This window comes from Lampetra planeri, chromosome 52, assembly GCF_965212315.1.
Source record: "Lampetra planeri chromosome 52, kcLamPlan1.2.h2, whole genome shotgun sequence".
Classification (NCBI taxonomy): domain Eukaryota; kingdom Metazoa; phylum Chordata; class Hyperoartia; order Petromyzontiformes; family Petromyzontidae; genus Lampetra; species Lampetra planeri.
Genome location: NC_136158.1, coordinates 5,268,458 through 5,293,114, shown reverse-complemented (window position 1 = coordinate 5,293,114; position 24,657 = coordinate 5,268,458). Strand labels below are relative to the sequence as shown.

The following is a 24,657-nucleotide window of genomic DNA, read 5'->3' as shown; positions in this document are numbered from 1 at the left end:
GCTCATGTAGCTCCACCCACTACTCAGGTAGCTCCACCCACTGCTCATGTAGCTCCACCCACTGCTCAGGTAGCTCCACCTACTGCTCATGTAGCTCCGCCCACTGCTCATGTAGCTCCACCCACTGCTCATGTAGCTCCACCCACTACTCATGTAGCTCCGCCCACTACTCATGTAGCTCCACCCACTACTCATGTAGCTCCGCCCACTACTCATGTAGCTCCACCCACTACTCATGTAGCTCCGCCCACTGCAGGGAACCGGTTCCCTCGTCCCAGCGCCGTCAACGGGGGGGGGAGCCGACGATTCGGCGCTTCCTGTTGACTTCTCACGATCCGCTTCCGGTTCACGTGCGTCATCACGTGGCGACGCGCGGTGGATTGTGGGTGCTCTACCCACCACCACCACCACCCCCCATCAAGCCAAGTGGTCTCCCCTGTTGATGTAAGTCGAGCGAGCTCCTTAAAGTAACTCTCGCGACAAACTCGTTATCGCGATGCCCTTCGAACAACCGGAACGTCGTGCGGGAAAATCGATTAACGAAATGCTCGGGGGGGGGGGGTAGTGGGGGCGAGGGTTCGTCTCGTGGGGGGGTATGATCGATGCCCGTTCGGCCCAGGCCTCTAAGGTGGTCACCGCTCGCTACGGCTCCCGTATCGCCGGTCTCCAAACGCGGCTCATCGTAGCGACGTCTTCGCGATGTCCACACGCGGCTCATCGTAGCGACGTCTTCGCGATGTCCACACGCGGCTCATCGTAGCGAAGTCTTCGCGATGTCCACACGCGGCTCATCGTAGCGACGTCTTCGCGATGTCCACACGAGCGTGAGGAGAGCGGAGAGACGGGAGCTGTAGTGGCTGTGACGGTTCCACCTGAAGACGGAGGCTTGTGTTGCCTCCGAAACGTCGTGAATTTTTTAATTTGTTTTCTTTTATTAATTTAAATTTTATTTTACTTTTATTAATTTAATTTTTTTACCTACGTGACTTTACCGAAACAACCTAAGAGCATGAATCCTTGCAGTCACGAAAGCTTCAAATCTAGAAGTAGTACATGTTGTTTATGTCATTTATTGTGGAAATTCCGTCAGTTCCTGTGATCACCGTTTCATTGCTTTCATGGCTTTATTTTGATGATTTCGAAAAGTTTATTGGTTTGGCCATGTTTGTGTTGTTGTAGTACAGAGTTAGACTGATGGCCTTAATCTAAGTTGTCTTGTGGTTGTTGTTGTTTGACTTGCATCCCACTGGGATTTTTGCACACAGCGTTGGTGTACACGGTGTTTTTTCTGCAATATTTTACTGTCTTTTCTTGGATCTTCTGTTTGCACTCAGTCATATATTCACTTTAAGATGTTTTCTTGTTCATGTTTTTTGTTTGTTGCTGTTGCACCCGATTCAAGAGCCGAATGGCTCACAGGGCTATACCTAATACATGAACTTGACCCCCTCTCACACATTCACCCTCGAGTCTCACACTCGAGTGAGACTTGCAGATTCAATGTGCATCTCCCACGCATTTCAATGTGCGTCTCCCTCCCGCACGCGGCTGTCACGGGGGTAGTGACAGCCCTCAGCCAGCCACAGTGCACAGAACGAACCAATTCTCTCTCTCTCTTCTCCCTCTGCTGGGTGGTCTCACGCCGCTGCTAAATCAGTCGCAAATTGGCCGCTCCGCACGGTTATTTCAACTTGAGGGAGTCCGCTACACTCTGGATTGTGATTTTATTTTTTTAAACCCTTAATGTCACGAATGATGGATTTATAGATACTTTACTAGTTTTTATTATCTTGAAGAAGTTTTCCCCTTTTTTGTGGCAACAAAACTGGTGTTAAGATATTCTTGGTGCTTTCGGTGAAGTCACGTAGAAGGGAAATGATAAAATAAAATAACAATTTAATAAAATTATCACGACGTTTCGGCCACAACGCAAGCAGCCGTCCTCAGGTGAAGACCAGGTCTGTCGGAAAGACAGCGTCCGAATGAATCTTGAGAAGAGGTTTTCCCCTTTTTTCTGGCAACAAAACAGCTGTGTTAAGATGTTAATACACCAAACCGAAACCTTGTACAAGGAATCATGTCTGCATTAACCACAATACTTGTGGTCAGAATGCAAACAAAAACATACTCTGATAATGTATGCATTGTCTTTGAAACTGATTGGTCCACTCCTAGAGACAGCTTTCTTTTTATTATGTTCTTTGCAACACATGATAAATAAATACTGTTAAAGCGATGACTCCATCTTGCACAGGAAAGTATTGAACGATTTATAACGTCCATTGAGATTGGTGGGGGCTTTGCAATACAATTTTTTTTCTCCAAAGTTTTTCGCTGTGATTTCAGTGGAGTATCTATGCATGGATCGCCCTCTCCTACTTGTCACGTGTAATTGTAATCGAATTATAATTATTTACTTTTATCGCCGTAACAGTGACGACACCGGCCTCGCCATGAGTCTGTGGGACCACAACGACTACCTGGAGGAGCCCAGCGATGACGAGGAAAACCAGCTGAGGTGACGAGGACGTGATGGTCGTGAACGAACGACGCCGATGACTTCCTCTCATTACTCTTTGGTTGTTTCGGTAAAGTCACGTAGGTTAAAAATGAAAACATGAATTAAATCACGACGTTTCGGAGGGCAACACAAGCTTCCGTCTTCAGGTGAAACCGTCACAACAAAATTGCTGTATCAAGTGAAGAGAAGTCCCAAGAGGATGTCTGTGTTTGTATATCTGGATGGCCTCATGGACAAATCTTTGGTAGTATCCAGGAGGTTTGCAAAGTACCTTGGTATCTGACTTTACCGAAAAAACCAAAGAGTATGAATCCTTGCAGTCACGAAAGCTTCAAATCTAGAATTCCTCTCATTAGTTCTGTGTTACATGTGTCGTATCCTCCTTTATCTCGGTGCGTGTGTGTGCGTGCGGTGTGCGGCGCACACACTCGCTCGGGAGACGAGGTGGTTGCAGGAGGCTCCACCTCTTTTTAAATCCTTTATATTAAGTTCACTTGCTTGCGCACTTACGACCGTGCAAATCTTTCGGTCGGTTTTTAACCCACTTCCCGTGATCCAGCCGAGCTGACATTTTGCACACAGACTCGTGCGTGACAATTAATTTTCGTGAAATTTTTTGTTCCAAAATTTTCAACATTTTAGGATTTTTTTTTTTATATTTAATTACCAATTGCTTAATGGTGGCAGGCAATCATCTGACCCATAGGTGGCAGCCATCTCAAGCCAGAGGACGAGAGAACTCTAGCCGCCCGTTTCAAAGACCAATGTGGGCTGGGTTGTGGCCCATTGAACACGTACTGTAATTTATTTGCCACGCATATAAAGGATTTATATTGAAAAACTTTGTTTTTACGGGTAAATTTTTTATTATCCCGTCACACCAACTCCGGCCTCCTCTCTCTCGACCACACTGCCGTACAGCCTGGCCTAGACACGACCCTGTCCGTGTTGCACCGACGGCATCGACAGAGACGGCCAACTACTCTCCGGCCGCGCAATTATCGGGCGAAGACAACAGCGACGACGAGACGGGTCTACTCACAGAACCGGCAGCACATGTCACTTGAAAGAATCTCATAGGTAGCTCTGTGGTGTCTGCTTCCTTGCATCACAATCTTAACATGAAGAAGGTTGCCCTGCTTTACAAGAGTCCTGAATGGATGCCAATAGTACTTTCGGCATAACATTTAGGCAAAATCGATCTCAAGTGCTGGGACCAAAGCGGTACTCGGCAGGATTTAATCGTAGGCATATCGACCATAATGCACCGTGGGCTTGCATCGAATCAACATTGACCACAATTTGCTGTGGTATTTAAATGTAGCCGTTGCCCACAATTTTCCGTGCGCCCTCCCCCACCCACCCACCCGCTCGCCCCCCCACCGCAGTAGCTCGGAGGACGAGGTGGACGTCCTGCTGAACGGTCCGGCCAAGCGGAAGCGGCGCCTCATTCGCGAGGTGCTCACGGGAGAGAGCGAGTCGTCCAGCGACGATGATTTCGTCAAGGAGATGGCAAAGGAGTTGGACTCGACTGTGCGCGAGATCACGGCCGTCTGGGCCCCTCCACGTACGTGCTCGCACACGCCGCCGGTGGTGATGGTACGGTGATAGTTTTGCCGCATTGGTGCTATTGGTGTAAGGATTTTGTATTTAAATGAGGATGCCGGTGATGGGATTAAAGCAAAGCGGTCCGCATCGTTAAATGGACCATCCTCTGACTTTATTGGGCGACCCTGCATTGGCAGTGGTGCACAAACTCACGTGTAACAAAGAAAATTCAACACATTCATCAATCACACAGCCTTAAAAGAAACTAAATATGGGACATGTTTTGGACAACGGCCCTTCTTCCATGCACAATTTTTCTGATGATAGATGTTGCCTCGGCCAAGGCACTGCCGATACAACAACAATGTGGATTTATATATTGTACAAATGCAACCATTTTTGCGTTGAGCGTTTTGTCTGAGCGCGACTGCCTGTTTGAACTCCCATTGCAGGGCATTGGACACACGCACAGAGAGATAACAATATAATAACAGCACTGCTGCATAGCTTTTCACAGTTGTGCTGTATAGTTAGTTATCTATATTCTGGTTGTACCGCGTGGAGCGATACGTTGGGCGTCGTGCTGAACAACCCGAGGTACAACCCAAAAACAACATTGGAAAGCTGTACAATTACACTACAGTTTGGAATTCATGAACAGTTTAAACGCAACCGCGTCTCAAGGCGCTGTAGAGAAATAGTGGACGTGTCTGTTTTATAGAGAGGGGGTCATTGGCAATGTAAACAAGGTCTTCAGCTTGGACTTGAAGAAACCAAAAATAAAATGCAATGGTGATATTTTCGGTTTGTTTTAGAAAAACTTTTTTTTTTACTTGTTTTGAAGAATAATAATAATAATGATAATTGTTTTTTTACCCTTCTATCTGGCAACAAAACTGACACCTTTTTACAAGGGGTCATGTTTGCATAGACCACAATACCTGCAGTCATAATGCAAACAAAAAACATAACTCTGATAATGTGCACATAATGTGAACAAAAAACATAACTCTGATAATGTGCACATAACTCTGATAATGTGCACATAATGTGAACAAAAAACATAACTCTGATAATGTGCACATAATGTGCACATTATCAGAGTTATGTTTTTTGTTTGCATTATGACTGCAGGTATTGTGGTCTATGCAAACATGACCCCTTGTAAAAAGGTGTCAGTTTTGTTGCCAGATAGAAGGGTAAAAAAATAATTATATTTTTACTGGCAAATGAGGTTCCAATGGTGGAATAATAATAATGTTCGGTATTCAGAATGTCATGCTATGAGCACAGTGTGCCGGCCTTCAATTTCTTTACCACCCTTTGCGCCATCTCTGTATCTCGATTCACGATCCTCTCCATTTGTTTGTTACGGCGACACGCAGCGGTGCCGGCGATCGATGGAGATGGCAATCAAGCGGGAGCCTCGGCGGGGACGGGCGACGCCACCAGCGCCACGAACCCCGAGTTCTACGACGACATTTACTTTGAGACGAGCTCGGAGGAAGAGGCTACCGAGGGTGAGAGGGCACATGACCCGCGTTGACGGAGCAGCAGCTGCACATACTCTTAGTTTTTTCGGTAAAGTCACGTAGGTAAAAAATGAAATAAAAATTACTTTATATTTTATTTTGATTAATTTTAATTTCATTTTTTACCTACGTGACTTTACCGAAAAAACTAATAAGAATGAAATGAAAATTAATTATTATTTTATTTTTATTAATTTTAATTTCATTTTTTACCTACGTGACTTTACCGAAAAAAACTAATGAAAATGAAATAAAAATTAATTATTATTTTATTTTTATTAATTTCATTTTTTACCTACGTGACTTTACCGAAAAAATCTAAAAGTATGAATCCTTGCAGTCACGAAAGCTTCAAATCTACAGCAGCTGCACACCCAAGCGTGCGTTTGATTCTCTCGCTAGAGTGAGCGTTGATGATGATGGTGGTGGCGGTGCTTGTGGTGACTGATGGTAGGAGGTGTGAGCGCCCGCAAGAAGAAAAAGTTGAAGAAGCGCAAGGAGGCGTCACGCCGTGTGCTTACCAACGATGAGCTCATGTACGACCCGGGCATGGACGATGCCGACCAGGAGTGGGTGGACAAGCAGCGTCGCCGGTCAGAGAAACTCGCCCACCGCTCGCCACACATCATCGCTCGCTCCCCACCCTTAACTCGCCGCTTCATTGTAGGGATGTGAATTCCCCCGTCTGATATGTAGGAGGTGGTGGGTTTGATCTCGACCCTGACTTCTGTTGTATATTAGCAGTTTGCATGTTCCACCCGTGGTTGCGTGGATTTTTCTCTGGGTCATCCGTTTTTTTCTCTCAACATTTATCATCAACGTGCATTGAGAGGATTTGTCTGCTATAAATGTCCACATGAGAAGCCACTTGGTTGCGCTATCATTTGTGGCCAGGTCGCTTACAAAAAACAGCTAAATAACTCAGTGGGCCTCATCCGATAAAATAAAAAATACTTCAGTTCATTATTTAAATTCATAATATAGGTTTTTGGGTCAGATCGCGTTATTTATAAATGTGTCGTAACCCTCCACCACCCGACACGGCCAATCAGTAAAAAATGTGTCACGTTTTCAAGGGACAAAATAATTCACTTCTTTAGCCCACCGGTGTGCTTACGAGAGAATCAACAGCATTTTTAAATTTGAGTAGTACGACGTTTCGCTGGTAATTGCATCCAGCATCATCGGGCAATTCGCCAGAATGGTGAGGCTCTGCTTTGGCTCCTGGTCTTATATGGAGGGTTACGACACATTTATAAATAACGCGATCCGACCCAAAAACCTATATTATGAATAATATTGGTCGCGAAAGCCTACGTGCATAATTTAAATGTTAGTAGTTTTTGTCGCGAGAGCGACAGCAGGGGGTGCTGGTGCGCATCGTGTGTGTTCCGTGCGACGATCCACAACATTTACAACGCGCTCGCAGTCGCGAGGACGACATGCCCGCACTCATCTCTCACAGAGCACACCCCAGAGCCTGTTTACCGCAGCCAGACAGCCAGCTTTACGAGATCCTACGCTCCTTATAGGATTACGCGAAAGCCTGCGGCTCTGCCGCGAAAGACTTGCCTGTGCAAAGTGTTCACGACCTTTTGGGATTTTTTTTTCACGGTGACCCATATAGTCTGCTGGAGTACGCCTGCGTCTGCTTACGCACGCGTAAGTAGCGCAGGAGACGTTGACGGAGGCAACACGTATTTATTAACAATTGCTATTATACAGTACGTAGCGCACCCTAACGCTTGAAGGGGTAACGGCCCCTTCACCTGGTTCTATCCGAGGCAGTATCCCTCGGCTAACGTTTCCCCGTTAGCTCCTTCACCCCTCTAACCCAGACCATCCTAGTGGAGGCTAACTCACCTGGCCCAGCTTTGGCTCAGGTCCGACCCTCAGCCACACGAGCCTGGCCCTCACAAGGACACAGACCTCGCTGCTCTAAGGTCGCCCCTGGCTTGCCCTGCTCAGCTCTTACAAAAGCAGCGAGTCAGGGTAGTCCCAGGGCTAGCTAGCTGGTCTTCAGTCTTCACTGGCTCTTCTGCACCGTTGTGTCCGTTGTCCACACCTGCGTGGTCGTGCGTGACGTTTGGTGGAATGTGTACCATTCACAAGTCTTTATCCGCGCGACATTTATGTAACTTGCAATGCTTTTCACATTGGCGGTGGCGCTTTTTCTTATTGACAACGCACAATTGGAAGCGCATCTCGTGAATATAAACAAATCACTGGCCTGGCTTGGTGACAAAATGAACAAACCATATGGTATTCTTGGTTCTTTCGGTAAAGTCACGTAGAAGGGAAATAAAATAATACAAATATAATTTCCCTTCTACGTGACTTTACCGAAAGAACCAAGAATATGAATCTCTGCAGTCACAAAAGTTTTAAATCAAAATTTAAACCATGTCGTGTAACACTTCATGACGCAATTCAATTTTACTAAGCTTCCCCAAAATTTCCTATGAGGAGCATACCGTTTGCATGGCAGGCAAGAGTTTGTGCAATTGTTAGCCCACTATGCTATGAACCTCAGGACCTGAGTTTGATTCATCACCATGCAGCTAATATCAGTAGCAAGCAATATCTGAACCAGTTGTAGGCCTCTCCCCACCTCAGTCCGCATTGACCAGCATGCTAAAGTACTGTCAAATTACCCACGCCACCTTTGTCCAGCAGAGCATTGATAAAGGACTGAAAATTCTTGTTAAATCCACAACGCAAAAATGTAATGATCATCCAAATGATGTAAATCGGACTCTAAGGTCATTATAGTTTTACACTTTGCAAGATTGAGATGTTTGCCCTTGGTGTATCCTCTGGCTGGTGATTAGGCTTATACGCAACATGTCATGTAATTTATATGACTACATTACTGCCCCTCTGGTCTTCGCACCTGATAGGTTCACAGTGATGATGTCACCTTTACGCTATTTAACACCGAAACAGGAAGACGACTTCACAATTTTGGCTCATCGCCTGATGACGCTGGTTGCAATCACCAGCGAAATGTCACGGTACTCGAATTGTAAATGTTGTGGGTCTACTCTCCAACAGACCTGTGGTGCTGAAGTTGTAACTAATTGGCACTTTTTGTTTAAGTGACAAACCTTCTTCTTGGTTCTTTCGGTAAAGTCACGTAGAAGGGAAGTAATAAAATAATAAAAATCAAACATAATAAAATAATTCTCACGACGTTTCGGCCACAACGCAAGTATCCGTCTTCAGGTGAAGAATGAAACACTGCTAAGCTTGGAGCGTATATATAAGCTGGGTTGGAGGTGGAAGAAGAGCGCCTTGACAAAATAATTTGCATATCAAGAGGAATTTAGCATATTTATGGGAAATGCGTAGGAGGTGGGCGGGGGGGTTTCAAAGTCATATTATGCCCATGCATTATGCAGGATTAGCAGCATCAAAGGGAGGGGGTAGGGAGCAGCATTAACAAAGGGAGGGAATGTTAATAGTATGTGCACAGGACAAACCTTACTAATTGGCTGCGCCGGGTAGTGGCGGGTTTAACGACATTTATATTTACGTGATCTAACCCAAAAAAAACCCCTTTATTATGGATCATGTTATGGGCCGCAGGTACCGGGGGCTGCAGAGCGGGAGGGCGGACGGGAAAGCGGATGAGGAGACACCCTCCAGCGACGCTGTGCTCAACTGCCCCGCGTGCATGACCACGCTGTGCCTCGACTGCCAGCGGTGAGTGCACCAACTCGCAGAGTTCTCTCACAACGGTCGTCCTGCACTTGCACCCTGCACGCATGCACCGCATGCACGGCATGCACGCAAGCACAGCACATACTGCACGCACATACAGCACGCACGCATTGCACGCACGCATTTCACGCACTGCACGCACGCACTGCACGCACGGCATGCACGCACACACAGCACATACTGCACGCACATACAGCACGCACTGCAGACACACAGCACACACTGCACGGACGCACACAGCACGCACGCACTGCACGCACGCACTGCACGCACGCACTGCACGCACGCACTGCACGCACACACAGCACGCACACAATGCACTGCACGCACGCACTGCACGGACGCACAGCACGGACACACTGCACACACAGCACGGACTGCCCACACAGCACGCGCACACAAAGCACGCGCAGCACACACACACTGTATGGATACAAAGCACACACACAGCCCGCACCCAGTACACTACACACACACAGCACACAATTTGCACACTACACACACACATCCTGCACATTTACACCCTGTCCTGCAGTACAGGTTGGTGGTTAAAGATGCCGATCGTTGTTTAGTTATCGGTTGCAGGTTGGAGAGGGGTGCATCTGCTCATAAGAGTATTTTTGGCAATATCTCACAATCATGTGAAATGCGGAGTATCCTTACATCTCATTATTTGGATACAAGGATTGCAATCTTAATCATTTCCTGACAAATACAAGGCTCCCGTAATCGATTGGCTTTTGTCAGCTTGTTGCAATTTGTCACGCACTATGAATTTTGCGAGTTTCCAACAGCGGTCAAAGGCCACTGAGCATGGTGTAGGCTTGCTGGTGAACGGGTCACAGGACAGACGTGGATCTGTGACTGGTGGCGTGGTGAATTCCCGCTAATAATAGAAAACAGTACAGACCCATTTGCCATGAGTGGGAATGCTAATGGCTTGCTGGTAAGAATAATTTTTGGGCAGACCCATGTTGTGAGTTGAGCCAGCTAAGAAACTAAACCATATAAAACTAAACTTAACTATTTTATTTCAACAGGTAAGGCCCAATTAGCTATATAGCTCTTTTTCAGATGCGACCTGAACACAAATGATAGCTCAACCAAGTGGCTTATCGTGTGAAAAGTAATAGCAGTCATGTTTATAAATGTGGAGGTTAAAACAGGAGGACCCGGAGAAAAATCCACGCGACCACAGGGAGAGACATGCAAATTCCAAATATACAGGTGTCAGGGTTGGGATCGAAGCAACGACCTCCTGCATACCAGGCGAGGTAGTTAACATCTCCTAGCCACCGTAGTGATGATGAGAGAGAGAGATCTCAAACTCCAAATATACAAGAGCTGGCGTAAGGGTCGGGATCGAACCCACGACCTCCTCCATACCAGGCGAGGTAGTTAACATCTCCTAACCACCGTAGTGATGATGAGAGAGAGAGAGATCTCAAACTCCAAATATACAGCAGCAGGCGTAAGGGTCGGGATCGAACCCACAACCTCCTCCATACCAGGCGAGGTAGTTAACATTTCCTAGCCACCGTAGTGATGATGAGAGACACAGACACCAAATATACAGCAGGCGTCAGGGTCGGCATCGAACCCACGACCTCCTCCATACCAGGCGAGGTAGTTAACATCTCGCGACCGTGGCGCCCGGCCATTGTGTTCCCCCACCCGTCGCACCAGGCACGAGCTGTACAGTCACCAGTACCGCGCGATGTTTGTGCTGAACTGCACGGTGAACCGCTCAGAGGTGCTGCGCTACCGCATGACGCGGCCGCGCGGGAAGGGCAAGCAGAGACGACGGAAGGGAGCCACCGGCGCTGAGGAGGTGAGGCTCATTCACTCATTCTCTCCATTAATGAATTCATTCCGTTATCGGGGCCATTGATTTAACTTGAAAATGCGTTGTTGTGCATGGCCTTGATCCAGCGGAGAACAAGAGTGATGGTTTCTCTTCTATGGAGATGGTCCTTTGTCTGAAATGTCACCTGTTGTCCGCCCAAGGACGGGTGTATTGCAGTAAATCTGAAACTTGCAAGTGAAAAGCAGACCGCGACGTGATATTCATTGCATCAACGCGTGTGCAGTGTGTAAGGGCGTGGTGACGCAGACCTATTTCATTTTAAGATTATTATCCCTTGTTCATCACGACGTCCTTTTTACTTTGATGTCTCAACAGCGTTACGGAGAGCACGTGACGTGAGGGTTCTGCCTTTGTAGAGAGGGTTGTCAGTTGACGCTGAGGAGGGGGGAGGAGGCGCCTCGCCCCCCCCCCCCCATGTGGAGTGACGTCACCCGCTAATTATTATGAATGGGGGGGTGGGGGGTGCTCCATGTGGAGTGACGTCACCTGCTCATGATTATTAATGAGGGGGGAGGGTGCTCCATGTGGAGTGACGTCACCTGCTCATGATTATTAATGAGGTGGGCTGGTCGATGTGTAGTGACGTCACGAGCGTTAAGGACAGACATTCCTGGGTGATTATAGTAGGGATATCTTTTATCGCAGTTCTATTTTTGAATGTTTTGATTTTCTTTTTTTTTCGTTTAATTTTCAAAATTCACATTTATTTTGACCAAAGCGTCCTTGTTTCCAATTTGGTATTCGTAACGTGTGCCGATGACATGGTCCAACTTACGCTTCTTTGCAAAGTTAATCACAAATGACCCGGGTTAGAATTACACGGCAACATCACCACCCCCCCCCCCCCCCCCGACTGTGAAAACAACTCATAGACTGCACTCGTCTGTGACACATTGCACCTTAGCGATTGACCTCGCGCTATAAATAAGTAATATTTAAAAATACTTTTTTTTAAACACGCTTTAATGAAATGTACCGTACTCGTAATGGCAAAACTCCACGAAGCTTGCCATAACGTAAGGGACCGTTGTGATTTACAGCCAACGTCAGTTGAGTGTGGACAATTAGACCCAAGCCGAAATATAACATATAAAAAAGTTGGTTTAATTTTTTTAATTTTTAATGATAGAATATAGTATTGTCATCAGTATGACATACGTATGCCAATTTTGCAGTCGATAGCACATTGGGAAGTGGGTTAAAACAACAGACAGTGCGTTAATAGAAAGCGTGTAAAAAGATAGCTTATAAATATTCATTTTATTTTTAATGATAGAATATATTATTGTCATCAGACATAAGTATACGAAGTTTGCAGTCGATACCACATTGGGAAGTGTGTTAAAATTGAGTTACAAGATTTGAGCATACGACGACAACAACAACAGACAGAGCGAGTTAAATAAAAGCGCGTAAAAATAAGATCTCTTGAAAAACCAAAAATGCCAGTGATGTCCTTGGATATTCCTCAACCCCTTCGAAAAACACGCATCTCAAATGCTACCACGGTCCTCTCGTCACCCTCTTCAGTTAACGTCCCACGTTTCACGGCCGTACGTATCGGCCGGTCCTGTCGCCCGTCCTGATTCTGCGCCGTTGTTTCGCTAGGCTGCCTCCAACGCCGGGAGCTTCCACGCAGTGGCGGGAGGCACGGGGAAGGAGGCGGAGGAAGAGGAGTACTTCCCGGTGACGTGCAATGAGTGCCAGACGGAAGTGGCCGTCTTCGACAAGGAAGAGGTCTACCACTTTTTCAACATCATCGCCAGCCACTCGTAGGGTCGCAATCGGGTACCCGTACCCTACCCGATACCCGGCTACCCGTACCCAGCCGGGGAAATGAGTGACAAACGGTGACTCACCAGTGACTCACGGCCTACCCGTACCCGTACCCGGCCGCACCAGGGTCGCAAACGGGTACCCGTACCCGACTGGGTACGGGTAGCCGGGTATCGGGTAGGGTACGGGTATCGGGTACCCGGTTGCGACCTCTGGGTGCCGGTGGCTGCCCCCCCGCTCACTGCGTGGATGGGAGAAAAGTCAAAATTTCAGTCGCAAATCCCAAAAGACTCGGGACATAGGTCACCTCGTACCTATGTTATAATCACACGTTTATTCTTACTTCGGTAACCTTAGTTGATTTTGTTTCTTTCACGTAGAGTATATCCCATGTGGTTCTTTGTTGGTGTTGCAGACAACAGAGGCTGATTGGACTTGGGTAAAGACTCATGTGTGAGGCCTTTGCAGCAAAAGCCATTGTTATGTTGTATTGTACTGTACTCCCATGTCTATGTCCCCACATTCACCAACCTGCACTGACTAGTGTGGTGAGAAGTATGGTCAAATAGCCCCCGCCACCAGCACGCTATGGGGAGGCTTTCATCCAGCTGTGAGTTAACAAAAGGACTGTATGCGGGTACACTTCTTACATTTGAGAAACGGCTTCAGCTCATTACTACTTCCAGGGGCTCATACTGCATCAACAGTGGTAGGGCTTTGATGTGAACATTAACACGTTCCATCGGAGTGGGCAGGTAGGAACTTGGTTGGACAGCGCATTCGTGCGATCCGTGTCACGCGGCGCGTCACGTGGTGCTGAGCCCGGCCGAAGCGCTCTATGAAATACAAATCGAGGGCATGGCTGTGCTCGCCAGACAGACAGACAAATAATCCCTGGTGGGCAGTGTGGAACTGTTGTTCCTACCTGTAACATTTCGTCAACAAGAACCAGCCACTTTACACCTTTCAAAACTGTCAAAAGTGTAATTGTTAGAATCGGTGATGCTGCATTTAAGAGGGGCACCTGCATGTACGTATGTTGAATCTCTTTCGCACCATAGGTAGCCAACCGTGCTAATCGGAGGTGCACCGATAGATGCAGAGTCCTTTTTGTAAGTCTACTGTTGGATGAGGGTCTCCCCCCCCCCCCACACTGAAGATGATGGGGGTTAAATTTCGATTTAAAGCTTTCGTGACTGCAGGGATTCATCTTCTTGGTTCTTTCGGCAAAGTCACGTAGAAGGGAAATAATAAAATAATAAAAATAAAACATAATAAAATAATTCTCACGACGTTTCGGCCACAACGCAAGCAGCCGTCCTCAGGTGAAGAACAGGTCTGTCGGAAAGACAGGTCTGTCGGAAAGACATTCAGACGCTGTCTTTCCGACAGACCTGTTCTTCACCTGAGGACGGCTGCTTGCGTTGTGGCCGAAACGTCGTGAGAGTGATTTTATTATGTTTTATTTTTATTATTTTATTATTTCCCTTCTACGTGACTTTACCGAAAGAACCAAGAAGGATGATGGGGGTTATTTGACCATCGTGCGGCCCCGCTGGTCAGTGCGGGATGGTGAAGGCGGACAGCATAGACCTCGGAGCATATGCAGCACGACGATGGATTGTTTACTGCAAGAGGAGTGGGACGCTTCACGGTGCAACGAAATATAACCGATAGTTCATGTACTAAAATAGCACGCTGATTAGCACATGTGCCCATCCGTATGAATTACCTTAGTGTTTTGCAAACTCGCTGAACTAATTTTGCTGTGACCGCCAAACAAACACGTGCAGAACATCTGTTTCAGAAGATAAATGTGTAACTTGACTTTGAAAATTTGACCTGTTCTCCAAAGTGTCAACATGCAGTGAGGTGTTACATATTTGTAAGTAACGCAAAATAATATGTAAATAAACCGCTTTTATTTTTATTTCTTTAAATTGTGTCATTCTGTATCGCATATCAAATGGCTATTGATGGCAATGAGCTGAGGCAGACTCCTGCGTTAGCTCATAATTTTTAAATATTGTGTACACGTATCGTTATATTTTATTTTACACAGCCTAGTTTTAATGAAAGCAATCCGTGGCTGCATTAAGGGTAAGATAATTAAGTTATTTCAGTTCGACAAGTAGCATCTAAAGCTTTTACCAACCACTCTGAACCACCAAACTACCCCCGGCCAGATTTGGTTAACAACTTGATGGATGATTCTACATGGGTTCAATGGCGGGATGGAGGTTAGCGCACGGCACTGTGAATCTGGCCGGCTATGCGTGGAATTACACAGCTACCTACTGGACATCTGTGAAAAAGAGCTGTATATCCCATCGGATTGCTCCAGTGTGAATCAATATATCTAAAGCGGTCCTGGAACGCAGCCACCCCTTCACTGACCAATGCGGAAAAGTCGTTTTCCCCGCAACAACTCGTGAAGTGTGCCTGTCCTTCGGGTTTTTGGCCTCGTATTTAGCATTTCTTCTCTCAAGCACTCTTCCCCCGCGCTAACCGGAGTTCGCTCCAAATATTGAAGACGCCCACAGTTGATGAATCCATCTCATTAACACGCCCGCTCAAGTGCACGCGCGGTCACAGTTTTAGAGGGAAATGCTCAAACGACGCGACTGCGTTTCGATTTAAAGCTTTCGTGACTGCAGGGATTCATCTTCTTGCTTCTTTCGGTAAAGTCACGTAGAAGGCAAATAATAAAATAATAAAAATAAAACATAAAATACATTCAGACGCTGTCTTTCCGACAGACCTGTTCATTCAGACGCTGTCTTTCCGACAGACCTGTTCATTCAGACGCTGTCTTTCCGACAGACCTGTTCATTCAGACGCTGTCTTTCCAACAGACCTGTTCTTCACCTGAGGACGGCTGCTTGCGTTGTGGCCGAAACGTGAGAATTGTATTTTATTATGTTTTTTATTATTTTAGCATTTCCCTTCTGCGTGACTTTACCGAATGAACCAAGAAGACTTGACTGCGCTTGCATTGTGATCGAAATGGTGTGGGGGAGAGCGTGGGAGTGGGGCCGGGGGTGTTTTATGCAGCAGTGGATTGATAAAGAATCTGCATATTGCATAATACTTGGCAAAGGACTTGGCAGCCTTTTCCAAAATCGAAATCTGATGAAAGCATCACACGTTCAAACCGGGCACGGCGACTCCACCAGCGTCGGTGCTGATGATGCGCGAGTGGAGTGGCCTTCCACTTGTGGGCACAGTTTTTTTTTGCCACCCTGATCCCCGCGGCGATGAATTTTACCCGCGGGGAGATCTCGCGTGCGGGTTAGCACCATGTCTTCCTCGCGATCGCTCGATGTCAACAAAACTTCGTCGCGGATCTGCTCGGGGCTCCTGATTCAAACAGGCACGGCAAGTCTTTCTCGTCATATGAGCAGGCTGTGTGCGTGCGGGTAGTGAGAATTCCATTCGGGTTGTTAAATTTGTGGGGTGTTTTTGCGTCATCAATAATCGCGTGCAATGTTTTTATAAATGTAAAGAAATGTGATCATCGGTTTACCGCCCTTCACACTGGCATGGTGTGGCAAAGCCTTTGTCCTGCAGTGAAGTGACCGATGGCTGTAATGTTTGTACAGTGAGGGAAAAAAGTATTTGATCCCCTGCTGATTTTGTACGTTTGCCCACTGACAAATAAATGATCAGTCTATAATTTTAATGGTAGGTTTATTTGAACAGTGAGAGACAGAATAACAACAACAAAATCCAGAAAAACGCATGTCAGAAATGTGATGAATTGATTTGCATTTTAATGAGGGAAATAAGTATTTGACCCCTCTGCAAAACATGACTTAGTACTTGGTGGCAAAACCCTTGTTGGCAATCACAGAGCTCAGACGTTTCTTGTAGTTGGCCACCAGGTTTGCACACATCTCAGGAGGGATTTTGATTGCTTGTCGCGTGAACATTCTCGTGTACCAGTCCGTGAGATTTTGTAATCGACAAACGATTGCATAAACACTTAACTCAAAACAATTGATTAGCACCCTCCGGTTTTCGTAAACGAGATCGTGGTTCCTCGTAAGGTGCAAAAGAAAAGGTGCAGGCAAGCAATCGCTTGAATCGGCATAATCTTTTTCCAATTTATTGAACTTTTCAACTTGTGCTATAAATGTAGTAATGCTCTTAGGTTTTTTCGGTGAAGTCACGTAGGCAAAAAATAAATAATAAAATTAAATAGTACTAATAATAGAAATGAAATCATTATTATATTAGTTTATTTCTATTATTTTCCCCAAAAATAAATAATAAATAGTAAAAACTTCTACTAGGTAGTAGAAATAATATAAATATTAATATAATTAAAATATTTATTATATTCTTTTATTTCTATTATTATTTCTATTTTTACTATTTATTTTTTACCTACGTGACTTTACCGAAAAAACCTAAGAGTATGAATCCTTGCAGTCACGAAAGCTTCAAATCTAGAATTAATGTAGTAATGCTTTCACCATAATATTCTTCAAATCCGAGACAATATAAAAAAAACCTCACATTAAATATTATCTTGGCATTTTATTACGTAAAAAAGCAGATTACTCTAAGTTCTCCGAGGAATGTAAACTATTAATTTGATAGGATTGGGAGAAGACTTTGAAAACCACAGCTGTCTCTCTTCAGAATAATCATATTTATCCTGGAGAAATCCGATGAGCTATGAAGCTCTTCTTCATAGATGTCCAGCAGGGACGGGTCAGAAAGTTACAACAAAAACAATGCTTACACTCTTACTCTTAGGTTTTTTCGGTAAAGTCACGTAGGTAAAAAAATTAATGAAAATAAATCAATTAAATCACGACGTTTCGGAGGCAACACAAGATGAAGGAAGCTTGTGTTGCCTCCGAAACGTCGTGATTTCATTGATTTATTTTCATGTTTTTTCACCTACGTGACTTTACCGAAAAAACCTAAGAGTATGAATTCTTGCAGTCACGAAAGCTTCAAATCTAGAATTAATGCTTACACGCCTGCTGGCGAAAGGACCCCTGAAAGTGTTCCCTCTAAGGGGGTATTTGGCCTACTCTTTCACATTGGTCAGATGTCTTGAGGAATGCAGGACGGACCCACGATTTTTCCCCACCACAAGCGACTTAGGGGCCGTCCATAAATGACGTCACGCACCTGGGGGGGGGGGGGGTTGATAAATGTGACGTCACATCAAAATGCGCAACTTTAAATAAATATAGACAACACGTTCTACTTAATTAAATAGACTTTTTAGTAAATGTTTCCTCCTACAACATCAGAGTGCAGCGCCACATTAAATACGCACTACAAAGACAACAGTTTAAAGCGATTTGAAGCATGTTTTATTTGGGGGGGGGCAGAGCTTTGTGACGTCATATTTGAGAGGGGGTCTGACTTTTTGTGACGCCGTGTGACGGGGGGGGGGTCAAAAATCGTCCAAAATCGCGTGACGTCATTTATGGACGGCCCCTTACTGTGCTCTACCAATTTATGAATCTGGGTGGACAGGCAGCGGGGATTTAATAAACTCCCCTATTGTTTTAGCTGTGTCACGTCAGGAGATCAAATCGATCCAACTACTTGCGGCAGCATCCCTGGTTCCCCTTCATTAATTCCCAACACAGAGGCATTTGGTCGCTAAGCCGCTCTATCAATCCGGTCTTAATCTAAAAGTTGCGAACAGCGTATGAGCCACATTCGAGGTAAAACCCGCTGTGTTCACACAGCCCTTGCCTTGATAAGAGGATTTCGATTTAAAGCTTTCGTGACTGCAGGAATTCATCTTCTTGGTTCTTTCGGTAAAGTCACGTAGAAGGGAAATAATAAAATAATAAAAATAAAACATCAAATAATTCTCACGACGTTTCGGCCACAACGCAAGCAGCCGTCCTCAGGTGAAGACGTCAGACGCTGTCTCCCCGACAGACCTGTTCTTCACCTGAGGACGGCTGCTTGCGTTGTGGCCGAAACGTCGTGAGAATTATTTTATTATGTTTTATTTTTATTATTTTATTATTTCCCTTCTACGTGACTTTACCGAAAGAACCAAGAAGTTGATAAGAGGAGAAAAGTCGTCATTTGGGAGAGGTGGCAGTCGAGATTGTGTGCACGTTTAATACAGAACAGGCCCGGAGCAGCGGACCGGATTTCAGTTTTGCGAATGGAATGGAGCAACAGCAGCTCACGGCGTGCGCGCTCTTCTGTACCGTGGACTTAGTAGGTCGTGTTGTAATAAATTTAGTCCAATTATGTAATTCGGTACGTTTCGTCCATGGGTGGAAAAAAATCTGATTTTTCCAGCGGCAGGCATCGGTTTTTTTTTTCTTTAATACAATTAAACCCGATTTGGGGGAATTAAACCCTGGTTTAATGAATACGGAACTCTGATCCAAGGCTTCGGCTGCTTCCTCGTCGGTGCTGCTATCGTACTCGGGGGGCCGTCGGGCACGGGGTAGTAGAATGCGGCGAGCAGGTTGGTCTTGATGAACACGAGCTTCTCCACAATCGTGGGCGCCAGTGAGTTCCTTCGCTTGGAATGGATGAAGCCCATCGTTGAGAAGTGCGGTTCTGCAATTAGAACCAATTAAACCGGATTTCTCCCAATCTCAGATGATCGGGTTTAATATAAAAAGACAATTAAACCCGATTGTAAAAAACCCGACTGTGAGCCTGAATGCGGCTTTTGTGAAAGCTGCACCAATTGTATTGTGAACGGTGGGTCTCGTAATCTCGTCATTTGTGCGTTGGGAGTTTTAGGCATCATCAAAGCCGCTTGCCACCGTTTATATTTTGATTACGATCTTGATTTGAAGCTTTCGTGACTGCAGGAATCCATACTCGTTGGTTCTTTCGGTAAAGTCACGTTTTAAATGTGAACCTTTAAAACAGTCTCTATCAGCAGCAGACCATGCTTTCTCACCTGATGACGGACGCTTGTGTTGCGCCCGAAACGTCGTGATTTATTTTATTTTGATACCTACGTGACTTTACCGAAAGAACCAAAGGGTATTTTGATTACATTTAGAAGAATATAAAAATTGTCTGTTTCGTGTTTAAAACGGTGAGATGTGCTCCCTCGTTTGGTAAAAAACTTCCACGTTTTTTTTTATTGTGCTATTGTACAAATGAAAAGTGATTTGTGTACCATTTTTGGATGGTAGGTTATACATATGTGGGTGTCCAGGTATGTAGGGAGCAGTGGTGCAGCGGTTCGTGTACTGCACGATGAACCCAGCGATCCAAGTTGGATTTCTGCTCGTGGCCAACATCAGTGACGATTATCTGAACCGGTCCTGGGCCTCCCCCTAGGTCTACTCAGCCTCAAATGAGTACCTGGTGAGGTGTGTAAACATCGTCACTAGGGAGACAAAGGTGGTCGGGCGTGGTGCTGGCCATCCACCCCCTCGTGTACCGTGCCGGCCTTCATAGGTGCCTGCCAACAGCACTTGCCCCAACAGTCTGTTAAGGCTGCATTCGGGATCTTTGTGTACAAGTATGTGCAGATTCTGCAAGGCAGCAAATTCATTGTCTTACGTTTTATGGTTCTCGGCTACAATGCTGTATAAACTACACTGCTTTGACGATGTACGTATTGTACAGCCACTTTGATGTAATGTGCGGTGCAATGTAAACAATACTGATGGCGTTATAAAAAATGCAATGTTTCTGATGCGTTAATCCATTATTCTCTTGTACACTTGAAAATGTGACCCCACTGCCCCCAACAATTCAGTGACTAACATAATTATTTTGTATATATTTAAATTACGTAACTTTTGTACTTAACAATAATTTTCTTACAGAAGACTCCTTCATTTGCATCTCAAGAACTTATTTAAGAGAGTCCTGCTTTTTACACCTTTTTGGGCAAGTTCTATTTTTAAATCCTTTATATTAAGTTCACTTGCTTGCTTGCTTAGGACCGTGCAAATCTTTCGGTCGTTTTTTAACCCACTTCCCGTGATCCAATCGAGCTGACATTTTCCACACAGACTCGTTGTGCGTGACAATTAATGTTCGTGAAATATTTTTTCCAAAATTTTACACTTTTTAGGACAAAAATATTATATTTAATTACCAATTGCTTAATGCTGCCATGCAATCATCTGACCCATAGGTGGCAGCCATCTCAAGCCAGAGGACGAGATGACTAGCCGCCACGCATATAAAGGATTTATAGTGAAAAACTTTGTTTTTACGGGTTATACTTATTCTTATTTTACTAACTTTATTTTTTTTTCTTGTCGGAGGATGCTACGATGTCTGGAGAAAACTCACGCACGCAAAGTTTTAGAAGCTACAATGCCCCGAACAAAGTGAGAAAGTGGAAAAGTGCTTAGAGAACCATGCCTGTCACCTGATGAAGCCAGTTGTGATTACCGGCGAAACGTCGTACCCAGATGGTAAAAGACGTGGGTTTACTCTCCAAACACACCGGTGTGCTGAACTAGTAACCAATTGGCATGTTTTGTTCACGTGACAACCCTTACTAATTGGCTTTGTTGGGTGGTGGCTGGTTTAACGACACATTTACGCAATTTAACCTACAAACCTCGCGAAAGCGTACCGCGTGTTAAACTTCTCAGAGAAGCGTGGAGTTTAAAAAAAAGGGAGTTTTGGTTTTCCTGTCCATCGCTCTGAAGCCCCTTTATTGCGTCTGCTGCACCTAAGAAGCATGATAAGGGAGAGATGCGTGATTTCAAAAACGCTTAGAAACATAAATAGTACTCGTTTAATACTGGTAGGAACCATCTGGTTCCACCAGCCCACAGGGGATTATTGTGTCCGTCCGTCGTGCATCAAAAAATGGGAGGGGTAGGGCTGGGTGGAGAGGGGAGGGTGGGGAGGGGCTGGGTGGGGCTGGTTGGGGAGGGGCTGGTCACCCCGTGGTGCCCTTATAAAACTCAACGTTTAACCTACTCACGCCGGCTTGTGCCCGCCCTCACAGTCGGGCATATTTGCGGAATACACCACGCCGCCGTTGACCCTGGCCATTGACCGAGCAACCCAACGTTCCTACCAGCTCCCTCCGCAGGAATGTGTAACGTAACCAGGCGATAACTAGAGAGACCAGGATGAGTCTCATGTGCACGAGTGAGCTTTGGGGCATGTGTCCGTCAGTGGGGGTGGGCGGGGGGGGTGATTGCTAGTGTGTGCATAATGCCAATTGAGTAATTTGCTGGGAATTTTAGAATGTAGTCAGTGTGGACCCTGTTGCCGGCACACAACGGGCGACTCTTGCGAATGACGTCGAGGTATTTTTAGCATCGTGTATCTTCATGATCATTACACCACACTGATTAATGATGTATGTCTGTTGAACTTATTTCGCTTCGTACGTAGCCAACCGTGCTAATCGGAGGTGCGGAAGAAGGACAAACTAAACACAAAAAGCAGTTCTAAAGAAATTAACCCGTAAAAACAAAGTTATTCACTATAAATCCTTTATATGGGCCACAACCCAGCCCACATTGGTCTTTGAAACGGGCGGCTAGAGTCCTCTCGTCCTCTGGCTTGAGATGGCTGCCACCTATGGGTCAGATGATTGCCTGCCATCATTAAGCAATTAGTAATTAAATATAAAAGAAAATTTGCCTAAAAAGTGTAAAATTTTGGAAAAATGTTTTCACGAAAATAAATTGTCACGCACAACGAGTCTGTGTGCAAAATGTCAGCTCGATTGGATCACGGGAAGTGGGTTAAAAAAACACCGAAAGATGTGCACGGTCGTAAGCGCGCAAGCAAGCAAGTGAACTTAATATAAAGGATTTTAAAAAACGAGTTTTCAGCAAGATTTTAAAGTGCATAGCTCCAGTGGATTCCGAATATCAGGGGAACGTTCCAGACGGCCGCATAAGCACATCTGAAAGCGCGCGATGCAAAATGGACACTGCATTGCAGGATAAAAGTCACTCACACACCCACTCAATAAAAACATACATTAAAAAAACGAATTACGTTTTATCTTGATTATTCACATTGTTTTATGAGTTAGTGTTTGTGTTCATATTGCATGAGGAAAACGGCCAAACGAGCCTCTTATTTACCACCGATCGAGTTCCGATTGAACACCAATCGAGCACAGATTAAGCACTGATCGATCACCGATTCAGCATCTATCCTGAACCGATTAAGCACCGATCTAGCATCTATTGAGCTTTGATAGAATGCGTGTGTTAATGTGATCAAGGAATGATCAAGCTATGATATGTTTAATATGTGTGTCTATGTGATCGAGCATAGATCGAGCTTTGATCGAGCGTTGGGTCATTAAAAATCGATCGATTCCCGTTACAGGATTCCTTTGGGGCAAGAACAACGTATTTGGGCAAAGCAACGTCCAGTTACTCCATTTATTTTACTGGTAGGAACCTCCTGGTTACACCAGCCCACAGGGGATTATTGTGTCCGTCCGTCGTGCATCCCAAAATGGGAGGGGTGGGGCTGGGTGGAGAGGGGAGGGTGGGAGTGTGGGGAATGGTGGGGAGGGGCTGGGTGGGGAGGGTGGGGAGGGGCTGGGTGGGGAGGGAGGGTGGGGCTAGGTGGGGGTTGGGAGGGTTGGGGCTGGGAGGGGAGGGTGGGGAGGGGAGGGGCTGGGTGGGGAGGGGCTGGGTGGGGAGGGTGGAGCTGGGTGGGGGTTGGGAGGGGTGGGGCTGGGTGGGGTGGGGAGGGGCTGGTCACCCCGTGGTGCCCTTATTTGTGGAATACACCACGCCGCCGTTGACCTTGGCCATTGACCGAGCAACCCAACGTTCCTACCAGCTCCCTCCGCAGGAATGTATTCATGGAACGTTTCTGTAATTTATTGATTCCAGTCGCAGATTCATCATTTCCCGTTACAGCGCCCGAGTGTCGAATCGAACCCAGGAAGTTCTATCTGCGAGAGAATAAAAACGAGCGTTTTACCGCTGCTTCCCCCACCATGCCCGCCTTGATCGAAGGGGCCATCGCCCGAAACGTCACCTTAAGGGCCGTCCATAAATGACGTCACGCACCTGGGGGGGGGTCAGACATTTGGGTTGAGAAATGTGACGTCACATTAAAATGCGCACCTTCAAATAAATATAGACAACACGTTCTACTTAATTAAATAGACTTTTTAATAAATGTTTTCTCCTACAACATCAGAGTGCAGCGCCACATTAAATACGCACTACAATGCCAATAGTTTAAAGCGATTGGAAGCATGTTTTTTTATTTAAAGCTTTCGTGACTCTATCAATAAGATAATTTTATAGTTTAATATTTTTATTATTATATTATTTCCCTTCTACGTGACTTTACCGAAAGAACCAAGAACATGATTTGATGCATGTTTTATTTGGGGGGGGGGGGGGGTCAGAGCTTTGTGACGTCATATTTCAGGAAGGGGGGGGGTCTGACTTTGTGACGCCATGTGACGAGGGGTGGGGGGGGTCAAAAATCGTCCAAAATCGCGTGACGTCATTTATGGACGGGCCCCTCTTAACGCAACAATAATATTCCTGTGCAAATCAATTTCACAGCACGTGGCGCGCGCGCGTTTTGTTGTTGTTGTCGTTGTTGTTGTTGTCAATGGCGGACGGTTGCGTCACCCATTTGTTCACGCCCACCTCGAGCCACGTGATTGGCCGCGCGCGCCACAACTGCCGCCAGCCAATCAGCGCTCGCGATGCTGCGGCGTTGCACACGGCGTGTTCGAACCACCCACCCACCCA

The 24,657-nt window shown here is 45.8% G+C and overlaps 1 protein-coding gene across 4 annotated transcripts; it reads left to right on the top strand.

Annotated features, from left to right (window-relative positions):
- The first annotated feature begins 310 nt into the window (after window positions 1-310).
- Window positions 311-14,897, top strand: EAPP (E2F associated phosphoprotein). Of its 4 annotated transcripts, none has more exons than XM_078616833.1 (8): window positions 311-444; window positions 2,435-2,518; window positions 3,913-4,088; window positions 5,455-5,589; window positions 6,056-6,194; window positions 9,190-9,306; window positions 11,011-11,155; window positions 12,800-14,897. In XM_078616833.1, exons 2-8 carry the CDS (start codon window positions 2,454-2,456, stop codon window positions 12,965-12,967), a joined length of 945 nt encoding a protein of 314 aa, XP_078472959.1. In that variant the 5' UTR covers window positions 311-444; window positions 2,435-2,453; the 3' UTR covers window positions 12,968-14,897. The 4 variants fall into 4 exon arrangements, with proteins under 4 accessions (XP_078472959.1, XP_078472958.1, XP_078472957.1 ...); XM_078616832.1 differs by having other exon boundaries at window positions 3,910-4,088; XM_078616831.1 differs by lacking the exon at window positions 311-444 and adding an exon at window positions 674-824.
- Window positions 14,898-24,657: the final 9,760 nt, after the last annotated feature.

Bases quoted from the DNA above. Each gene is read 5' to 3' on its own strand.
- EAPP (XM_078616830.1), top strand. The intron at 4,089-5,454 runs GTACGTGCTCGC...GGCGACACGCAG, and splicing joins GGCCGTCTGGGCCCCTCCAC to CGGTGCCGGCGATCGATGGA. The intron at 5,590-6,055 runs GTGAGAGGGCAC...GACTGATGGTAG, and splicing joins GGAGGAAGAGGCTACCGAGG to GAGGTGTGAGCGCCCGCAAG.